This window comes from Corvus brachyrhynchos, unplaced genomic scaffold (genome assembly GCF_000691975.1).
Source record: "Corvus brachyrhynchos isolate BGI_N302 unplaced genomic scaffold, ASM69197v1 scaffold101, whole genome shotgun sequence".
Classification (NCBI taxonomy): Eukaryota; Metazoa; Chordata; class Aves; order Passeriformes; family Corvidae; genus Corvus; species Corvus brachyrhynchos.
The window spans coordinates 17867806-17878569 of NW_008237239.1; the positions used below are offsets into that span (position 1 = coordinate 17867806).

The 10764-nt window shown below is 42.4% G+C and overlaps 1 protein-coding gene across 1 annotated transcript in view; it reads left to right on the forward strand.

Annotated features, from left to right (window-relative positions):
• Positions 1–14: 14 nt before the first annotated feature.
• The window catches only part of BROX (BRO1 domain and CAAX motif containing), a 16740-nt gene continuing 5990 nt past the window's right edge, over positions 15–10764 (forward strand). Inside the window, exons 1-11 of the mRNA XM_008630347.2 lie at positions 15–40; positions 1429–1561; positions 2222–2328; positions 3825–3921; positions 5248–5343; positions 6005–6077; positions 6404–6509; positions 7070–7159; positions 7914–7999; positions 9299–9380; positions 10396–10546. Of these exons, the coding sequence (XP_008628569.1) occupies positions 1461–1561; positions 2222–2328; positions 3825–3921; positions 5248–5343; positions 6005–6077; positions 6404–6509; positions 7070–7159; positions 7914–7999; positions 9299–9380; positions 10396–10546 (989 nt within the window). The 5' untranslated portion in view covers positions 15–40; positions 1429–1460. The remainder of the gene's footprint in view (positions 41–1428; positions 1562–2221; positions 2329–3824; positions 3922–5247; positions 5344–6004; positions 6078–6403; positions 6510–7069; positions 7160–7913; positions 8000–9298; positions 9381–10395; positions 10547–10764) is intronic.

Genomic DNA, 10764 nt, shown 5'->3' on the forward strand with positions numbered 1-10764 from the left:
CGCCGCGCGCGCGGCGCTGTGCGCCGGGCGCCCCGCCCCCGAGAGGTGCCGGCGCGATGAACAAGCCCCCTGCTCGGGCAGGAGGATCTGGACAGTGCCGGAGGGTTGCGGGCAGATCTTCTTGGTTTGTTTTTGGTTTTTTGTTTCAGCAAAGTCCAGAGTGTTTTATGAGGATGAACTTAAGGGATTCCAAAAGGACCACGAGGTGATGGAGGTCCTGGGGGGTCTCCAGTCCAGCGTCCTGCTCAGAGCAGGGACAGCTCCGAGGTCACACCAGGGGGCTCAGGGCTTTGTCCGGCGAGGTTTGGAAAACCTTTGAGGATGGAGAGCACACAACTTGTTCCTCAGTTTTTTTGTCTTCATGGTGAAGGAGTTTCTCCCTTTATCCAGTAGGGCCTTCCCATGTTGAGGATGTGCCCATTATGTTCCATCACCATACACTGCTGTTGTAAAGCTCACTGCAATGCTTGTGTTATATTTGTTTGCTGAAATTGAAGTAAAAGAAAAGAGATGGTCGGGTTTATCTCTGCTCTCCCAGCTTGCCAGGTCAGATACACTTATGTAAATAGATCCCTGTTTTCAGTCGGGGTTTGTGGTTGCAGGTTCATTTGTGCCAAAGGCCCCCAAATACGAGCTGTTCACAGATTGGCCAGACACAGTGTAATGGTCTCAATGAATTAAGATTTAGAGGAAAAGAGGAAGGAGGCTCAGGGATGACCTTACCACTCTCTACAACTCCCTGAAAGGTTGTGGCAAGTTGGGGATAGGCCTCTCCTCCCAGGTAACAAGTGACAGGAGGAGAGGAAAGAGCCTCAAGCTGTGCCAGGGGAGGTTCAGGTTGGACATTAGGAAGAATCTCTTCACAGAAGGGGTTGTTAAATGTTGGAACAGGTTGCCTAGGGAGGCGGTGGAGCTACCATCCCTGGAGGTGTTTAAGGAAAGCCTGGACATGGTGCTCAGTGCCATGGTCTAGTTGACATGGGGATGTTCTGTCAAAGGCTGGGCTCAGTGATCTCAGGGATCTTTTCCAACCTAATTGATTCTGTGATTCTGAGATATTTCTCATGTAATTTACGGGTATATTCAGCCTTGTGCAGGAGGTAACAAATGTGGTTTTTTTCCTATGAATGTGTGTGCTCACATAGAGCTACCACAAAGTAGGTGGTAGCTTTTGCCCTAACTTGAAATAGTTGCCTCAGAAAGCATTTGTATCTCAAGAGAGTGCAAGTCTCACACTGAGCACATGGATGATGAGCACAAAGCACATGGAAGCTTGGCATTTCAAATGGGGAAAAAAAGAAGTTAATTTCAAATTAATTTCTTGCCTAGTTGGTTACATTTGGAATATCTTTTTGTGAGCAGAGGAGCATGATGTGCAGCACCTCAATTGTACCTGTTCCTGCAGCTGATCTTTCCTTTCCCCTCCTTAGATTTGGCATAAACAACATTACAGGAAGAAAATGACCCACTGGTTCCATCGCAACCCTCTGAAGGCTACAGCTCCTGTTTCATTTAATTATTATGGGGTAGCCACCACTCCAGCTGCAACAAAGGTTTGCAAGTAAGTGTACTTGGGACTGACTTCACTCTGCCTCTTACAGTTTGAGGGACATCCTTAAAAGTCATGGTTGCTCTTGGGTTTTTGAGCTCAAGGTGGCTGCAGATGTGTAGGCAGGGAGGCAGTAAGACATTGCTAACACTGAACATTTGCTTACAGACAACAAATTCTCCAGTTTTTGACTCTGTGAGTGCTCAGCAAGGCCAATTACAACAATGCAGAGGCAAAAGACGAAAACCACTTCATTGTCTTTCTGATGACTTTGCATTCCTCTGCAAAAGATTGCTTCATTTCCATAAGTGGATAAGGCCTGACTGTTCTGTTGTGGATAGGAATGTAATGAAAAGGGATCTCAGCTTATTTTGCAGATCTGTTCTTACCTCTTTATCCCATCATCCCATTCTAATGTCAAAGAATGTTCCTGTTGTTACTTCCCTTTCCTCTCTGTGCACCCAGCCTCTTGGTAGGTAAAGGCATAGTAATTTTAGTGTTAGAACAATAGATTGAGTACTGATTATCCACTGCTGTGTGTCCAGAATGGATCATACTAAAGAGTCAATTATATGTATCCAGAGGAGAAGGGAAGAATCTTCTGTATTAGTACATTTTTGAGTAGAATTTCTTAGGGGTTTTGTTGGGGTTTTTTTCTCTTCTTTCATTCAGTGACTTGAGGTTATCTCGAGCACGGCTACTGGAGCTGTTCACAGACTCGAGCTGTAATCCAGAAATGATGAAGAATGCAGCTGACTTGTACTTCTCACTCCTGCAAGGTAGGAAGATTTATTAGCAATACTACTAATTCACCAAGAGAAGCATCAGCTGAATTTTAATGGCACTTCTCAGAATGTGCATTGTGCTGATCTCCTGTAAAGAGGCTTTGCAGTTCTCAGGAAGGAGAGTGTCTTCATGGGTTCTGTGCTTGATACCAGTGGTGGCTGCTCACCAGGCCCCTTCTCCAAGTTTTCAGTGTCCTTTGTGACCCTGCCAGTACTAAGTGCTGGCAGTCCTGCCCTCCTGCTTTTAACTTCATTCTGGTGGAGGAGAAAATGTGTATTTGTCTTATGTGTTTGGTGGTGAGTTTCTCCTCAAGTATAAATTGAGTCAATTAATTAGTTGATATCATTTACAATTCAGTATAAACTGCTGGTTTGGGTAATACTAGACCATAGACTTCTGGCAAGTTTACCTTCTACTGCTGCTTGTCTTAGGTGCTCATTAGCATGGTGTCTACATTTTCAGTAGATGGTTCACCTGTGATGACACATTCCTGTTGAAACTTTCCTTCTGCCAATATTTTGATAACTCTGTCGTAGCAGTTGGGTGCTCAGCCAGGTTTCTTAGGACTGGGTTTTCAGGAATCAGCTGATTTGTGGAAAGTGGGATCTTTCAGTCTGTGGGAAGTAAACATTGGTTTAGTGAGGCCCTGGGAGAGTGTAGGCTAATGCCACATCTAGATAAAGGCAAGATAAAAATACCTGTTGCTACAGCCGAGATTTGGAGAGTTTCTCTAGGAAAATATCATGCTTGGCCACTAAAATCATCTGCATGTGAAAGGAACAAGTATTTTCTGTGCTTATAAAAATGTGACACACCGAAAGCTGTAGCCGCAGCCGCTGCTATGGCAAGCTCTTGGCCTCTTAAAATCTGTAAGACCTGATCAGACTAAGGCCCCTCTCAAGCCTCCCTAAAAAATTCCTGGGCCTGCATATGCTAGAATTTGAACATTCCATAGCATTAGCTTCATCCCACTGACTGCTGTTTTCTGGGCTTCTGGACAAAAAGAGCCAATTTCCTGTGGCCCTGGAGATAGATGATGACTAGGTTAGTCCATGCTTAGAAGCCCTTTTCCCTCTCACTGTTGACCAGGCAAGTTCCCTGGAATTTCCAGGTTGCCACTGTGGTGGCAGAGATAGCCACTCACCTTGAACAACCTCAGCCATCCTGTACCTGGGCCAGTCCCACTCCCAACTTGTCACCATATGGGACTAGCAGACATCTGCCAGGTTTTCCTTGAGCAGTCAGGATTCTTAGGGTTGAGTTGGTAATGTGCTGGGCAAGTTGTTTCCTGGAGTAGCCAGTTGGTTTTTTCCACATTTTGTTCTCAAGATACTGAGGAATAAACACCTCAGGAAGTAACATGGGGTTTTGAGGGGTTCAGCAAGAAACATTCCTTTATCTATATCTGTATTCTTACTGATCCCTCTCCTTCATTACTCGTTTGTTTCCTACTTGAGATTGCCTTTTGGTACATTTGTTTATTCCATAGGTTTCATCCTTTCACTGGATGACTCTTCCCAAGAGTGCAAGTTGAGATATATCCAGAATTTCAAGTGGACAGACACGTTACAAGGACAAGTCCCGAGGTGCGTGTGCTTCTCTGGGTGCGGGGTATGCAGCTGCTGTCTGCTGCTCTGTTACACACGTGCACCTGTGCCACCCATTTGAGGGGAAACAGAAATGTAGCAAAGTCTTGAACACAAAGTAGTTTCTAAAAAGGTGTTGCTGTGTTTTTGGTAACTGCCCTACTGTGTTAGGTGTTCTGAAGTGTACGTGGCCTTTATGTAAAGCTGTGAGAATGCACAATAATTGTAGAAGGGTCTTAGTTGATCTACAAACTGAACCTGCAGTTGGCTACAGCACTACAAGGAAGAGCCTTGAGGGTATTGGTGAGTTGAGCATGGTAACAAAGCTCACTGCAGTTTAAAATTTCTTCCTTTGGCACTATGGCCTGACCAGCAACTTCTGTGTGTTTTGGGGTTCCAGTGTTGCTGAAGATCTGATTTTGTTCTTGTCCTCTGAAGCTCTGAGTACATGTACTCTTGGTTCAAACAAACAAATCTTCTGTTCCAGTAGGAATACAGATCTGTAACCTTCTGAATTACTCACTTGTCTCTTGCTACTGGAGGTGATTGTGTTGTATAACCACACCTACCAATTTGTCAAGCTTTAGCTAGGAGTGCTTGACCTCCTCAAAGCTTTTACTCCCCTTGGAAAAAAATCTGTTGATTAGGACTTTCTTCTAATTTTCTCACGGTCACACACACTTGTACTTGTGCCAGCATTACTCTTCCCTCTCCCACATCTTTCTTTTTTAAAAGGTTTGCTAGTTCCTAAGCTGTACTGAGCTTGTGATTGCAAGTTCAGTCTTTTCAAAGACTCTGTTTTTAGCTTCTGAAATATGCTGCTATTTGCACATGCTGTTTGTCTGCAGTTACATAAATACTTGAAATAACATTCATCTGAGAGAGTTGTAACAGACTCTGATTTATTAACTTAGCAGTACAACTTTAAAGTGGACATTCCAGGGCAAGGCTTTCCACAAAATGTGCAATTGAAAAAAAAAAAAAAAAAAAAAAAAAAAAAGAGATATGTAAATGTCAGCCACACCCAAAGCTAAACAAATCTCAAGTTACAGTTTTAAAATAAAAGTTCCCAAAAGGGAAGGGTGGGCATCTGAATGTGGGAGATTCTAATTATGAGCTCTTAAAGGGAACAAATAAGAAAATTGAAGTCTCTCTTAGGCAGTTCAGCAGCTAGGAAGTTCTGAAGTGCAGATTGTTGACATCTTAAATGAAAAATGTTTTATAGAAAGAAATGTTGACTTCTGCTACATGAACTATCAGCAGAGAGAGATTGTCAGAACAAAACTGAATGCATTAAGATTTTGGGGGGTTTTTGTCTTTCTTCAGTGCCCAGCAGGATGCAGTGTTTGAACTGGTTTCCATGGGATTTAATGTAGCTCTATGGTACACAAAATATGCATCAAGACTCGCTGGAAAAGAAGAGTAAGTGGTTTTCTTTTCTTAATAATTCTACTCCAGCAATACTCCACCAAAGATTTAGCAGGTTCTGGGGTTTGCCTGCTGTGAGGCATGTCCAGCGGAGACAGAGGAGTTCCAGGAGGCAGTTGGCCTTTATACACAAGCACTTCAATCCCTTCTTGCCTCTGTAAACCAAGTGGATTAGTACCACGTGATGGTGATACAGAGAAAGTGTCAGTTGTGAATAAACCCTTCATCGCCCCGCTCCAGGTACAAAACTGAGGTTCTCAAAATCACAGGTCTGCTGTCTTTTAGCCCTACAGTCTTCTAAATCCTTGGCTTTTGACACTGAGGTTGCCTTTTACTTGAGAGTCATCATAGGATCTTACGCGTTCGGTTTTTTTTCACGCAAGTTCTGTTTGATTCTTTAGTGATTGGACACTGTAAGAACACTGTAAGAACATTGTACCCTCCTTTACTCTGAGGGTAGCACAGCAGTGGGATAGGTCACTTAGGGAATCAGTGGACTCTTGATTCTTGAAGGATTTATGATTCATCTAGACAAAGCCATAACTGACCTGATCTACTGTTGCAAATTGTGGTGCCCCAAAGCAGGAGGTGGGACTGAATGACACCTAGAGGCCCTTTCTAACTATAATTTTACTGATTCATTCTGTTTTCTCAGTATAACAGAAGATGAAGCAAAAGATGTTCACCGCAGCCTGAAAATAGCAGCTGGGATTTTTAAACACCTGAAGGTAGAAGGACTTTCTTTGCTGTCTGTTCTTCGAGGTGTCTCCAAATACTTGACTTTTTGTCTTAGAAAAGCCTTTGCTATACTCACACACCTGAGACCTCCTGAATGATACAGGAAAAAGAAGGATATTAATATGTTTTGGTGCCTCTCAATCCCTGCAACTCATTCCCAATGGCAGTGGAACAGTAATTTGTCTTTCTGCCCATATTGTGCTACAGTGTGGGCAGCTGCCTTGGGACCTTCACTGAGTGTGCCAGTTAGGAACGAGGCACTTGTTTTGCACTAGTATTAAGCCTAAAGTAACTCTGAGACTTGCTTTGTATTTAGGAAAGTCACATTCCAAGATTGATTACACCTGTAGAAAAGGGAAGAGATTTAGAAGCTCGACTTATAGACTCCTACATCATACAGTGTCAAGCTGAAGCTCAAGAAGGTACCCTCAAATATACATTGGTTGGGTGTGGGAAATGACTCTTTGTGGGTCACTGATGTCTCATGAATTCTGCTTGCCAGCAGGATTTTTTATTCTCCTGAAGTACTGTGGCTTAGTGGGGCAGGTTGCTTTTAAAGAAACTTAAGTTACAATTTTAGAAGGAAAATGCCAAAAATCAGTCTGGTATTACATATATAATATGGAATATCTTTCACTTTGGCAGAATTGTGTGTGGCACTCCTCCCTTTTTCTTGTTTTTTCCTTTCTTGCAACCCTTTCACTACCATGCTTGCCTAACATAAATTCCCAGTTCCTTTACTTTAAAATGTGTGCAGCTTCTGTTTATTAGCTAATCTTAAGGCTAACATTCCTTCAGTTTTTCTATTAAACTGGAATCATTATATCCAAGAAACAATCTGTCTTTATTCTGCTGTTTGCTTGACTGCACAACATCTATTTTCTGTTCATGCCGAGGTTTTAAAACCCTAAACGCCTCTGCTGATTTGATGTGATGGGACATTTCAATTAAATTTAAACTGTGGTGTGGAACTTTTTTTCAGTGACAATTGCTCGGGCTATTGAGCTGAAACACAATCCAGGCCTAATAGCTGCTCTTGCTTATGAAACAGCCAACTTCTACCAAAAAGCTGGTGAGTGTCTTGTTTTATATCCTTAGTGACTTGGTTTATGCATTCTTGCCAGCAGACATGCTTTACCCATCCATAAATTGAATATTAACACTGTTCTTGGTGGATATGGAGTGTGTATTTAGCTTCTATTTAGCACATTTAAGGCTTCAGTTATCAGCATGTATTTTGATAAGGCCTTTTGGTTTTGTGGGAATCTTTTTCTGTAGCTGATGGTAGGAAATGTTAATGACAGAAGACAGACTAGCAGCAGACAAATGGCCTGATGTAAATAGAGCATGTTCCAGCTGCCTTTGGGCAGCAGATCATGATGCAGAGCATGGAGAGTGCAGTGGGTTAATTATGTACCACCTTCCAGATGAGTAAGATGATCTCTGGGCTTACTGAGCCAAGAGGGAGGAGTGCAGAAGTATGGGGGTCAGGAGAACATTGTAACATGTGTCTCATTGTAGGTCACTCCTGGAACTTGAACTAGGAACAAGCTTTGAAATGCTGCCTAAAAATACTTAGGAGAATTAGCCATCCAAACTTAGTGGACAGTAGTTTCAGGGATTCTAGGGACAACTGCATGATAGCTGCATATTTCTGGGGTTTTTCTCATAGTTTCTCTATGCTTTTGCAGGAGTAATTTTTGTCCCTTGTTTCTGGATACTTTGTAGTTAGGATCTTTTGCTAAGTTTAAGAATTCTGGTCTTTTAATGTGTTTGGGGTTCTTTCTGGAGATGTGTTAAGAATAACTTTACATATCTATTCATAGATCAAACATTATCCAGTTTGGATCCAACCTATGCAGGTAAATGGAGGAAGTACTTAAACTTGAAGAGCTGTTTCTATATGGCCTACGTAAGTACTTTGGGTGGCAGCAGTCACAGCTTGTTGTCTGTCTGCCAAGGGCTGGATAGGGAATGGGGGCTAAGTACTGCCTTGGCTTTCTTTCCATCATGTGAAGAGGGATTGTGCAGTGGCAGTGGCACTTGAAGTGTTTTCGTGGAGCCAAATGAAATTGCAGCAGTGTGGATTTATTGTGATCACGGATCTTTAATTGAAGCCATTCAGGCTGAGCATAATGGTCATCTCTGTTATCTACATCACAGTCTGATCCTAGGCACAGTTCAGAGCTGAGCATCTTTTGGAAGGCTCTGAATGAAACTGCATCAAGTACCAGTAGGTACCATTCCAAGAGCTGTCCCTATTTGCCTGATGGATCTCCTAGCAAGTGCAGTGGGGCCCTTGGGATCCTCAGCTGCTTCATTTGCTGTGTATTTCTTGTAGCCTGCTACAGCCTATAATTTGTCTTTTTTATACTGTACAAAAGGCCCAAACTAAGCAGGTAACAGCATTGTCTTTCTCTTAGGGTGAATGTCTAGCTAAAAGCTGCTTGCCTTATTAGCAAGTGTGAGAGGTGAGGGAGGGTCAGAGTTGTGGTACTTCTCCTTTTTTTAATTTGTGTGATCTGGGCAATGGTAGATTTAGATAGAGTCGTACTGTGGCAACAGGCACTAAAGGAAGGGAGGCAAGGTAGGCAGTAGTTGGTAGGATTGTTCCTTTGCCTATTGTATTTACTATTTAAACTCAACTCCCGATAATAGATAACAGTTCTCACTGGAATGCAATACCACCTTCAAGCATAGATATGAAAGAATGGGACTTTTTGGGGTGGAAAAGTTATTGGAACTATGACAAAATATCTCAGACAGCAGAATACCTCATTTTTTCCAGATTCAGTGATGTTTGTCGCAGGTGGAGTTTTTGAGTGTTCACGTGGTTTTAGTTATCAGTCTTAGCTTTGCAAACTTACCTGGGGTTCATTCTGTTTCTATGCTGGTGCTTAAAGCTGCACACTGCTACAGTGAGAGCTTGAACTGGTCTGTGTGCCAGTGGTTTTGGTCAAACACCGTTGTGCAGCTCAGTTAGACCTGAGACAGCTCGGTTCATACCAAGTGTTTATGGGTCTGGTTCATAGTGTCCATGCTGAACTGCATTAATGGTTCAGTGAATGCTGCTTTGACTTGCATTCCCTGGCTGTCACCTACCTGCAGGGAATGGCAGCTTCAAAGAGCTGCAGCTGGTGTAGGGAGCAGAAGGGAATTGGTGCAGGAAGTGCCCAGTGACGTTGGTAATGATTTTGTCCTCTCCCATCAGGCATACTGTTACCATGGCCAGACTTTGCTGGCGAGTGATAAGTGTGGGGAAGCAATCAGATCTCTGCAGGAATCAGAAAAATGTAAGTGTGGTTGAGACTGGATTACAGGGTCTGATGATGCCATGCCTGTTCTGTTTTGCTGGATCGTGTTCATTTGCTCTCCCATAAAGCTTTTATCTGCCACCTGATGGAAATTCAGCACACCTTTAAATAGAGACAGTGTATTTTTTTTTTGTCTTACCAAAGACTGTCTTTCATAACAGTGCTGCAGAAAATTTCGTCTTCACTTCTCAGCCTGGCTTAAAAAGTGGCTTTGAACTGCCTGCAATATACACTGTAAAAACCAATGGTCTGGTCATCCTGTTTTTTGGTTTCTAGAGTAGTGCAGCCATTTCTGCTTTGGAGGTTAAATAGTAAATCTAGACATGCTTGTTTATTTTTAAACAGGTTTCAGTAACTTATTTCCTTTCTATTCATTTGAAAGGTAGATTCAGGCAAGTTTGCAGCAGTTCAAGGTCTTCTTCCCAGTCTTCTCTCTTCAAAGCTATTGCTACCACAACAGCCTGCATTGCATAACTTTACTGCAATGTATAGAAGTGCTCAAATCTTCAAATTGGGAACATCAGTATTAACTGTAAAAAGAAATAAAAAATTTATTAAGAACAAACTAAGTTGGATTAGTTGGAGTAAAACAAATATTGTTCTGCTGTTCAGAGAAGAGTCCTTCTCCCACTCCATGTTGTTTATTGTTGTTTGGTTTGGGACATCAGCTGTGTGTGGACACCTTCATACCCTGTTTTTCCCTACCACGTGGCACAGTTCTTGGGCTTATTGTTGCATTTGGCACCACACATAAGAATGCTTTCCTGCATCTGCCCACCCAAAAAGCTATCTTTTTCTTTTCCTGTTCCTAGTCACTTGTTGGATGCAGTAAATCTTGGCTGAAGTGCTGCCTTTGAACTAGTTTGGTTTTGTTTCTAAGAAGAAAGAGGCCTGAATGGATTCTGGTGTCTTCTGAGACTGAAGCACTGTAGAGCAGAACCATGATTTAAGAGGGTCATGTAAATAATTTTTACTTCCTTTCTTTTTTGCAAAGTTTTTGCCAAGGCCGAAGCATTGTGCAAAGAATATGGAGAAACCAAAGGGCCTGGGACTACTGCCAAACCTTCTGGACATCTTTTCTTTAGGAAATTAGGAAGTTTGATTAAGAACACACTAGAAAAATGCCAGAGAGAGAATGGATTTATGTAAGTAATTCATGGTTGGTACAGCACTCTGTATGAAGTGTTATTACCTCCTTTGCCTTTATTTCAGAATGGGATGGTAAATTTTACTCTCCAATTGTTACATTACTTTAGGGCATGGCATGTAACTTACAGATAAATTTGAGATTCTCTTAATTTTCTCTCAGCAGATTTGCAGTGGGTCTGTGCTGTCCCACTCTGTGTCCTGTGCCAGTTCAGCA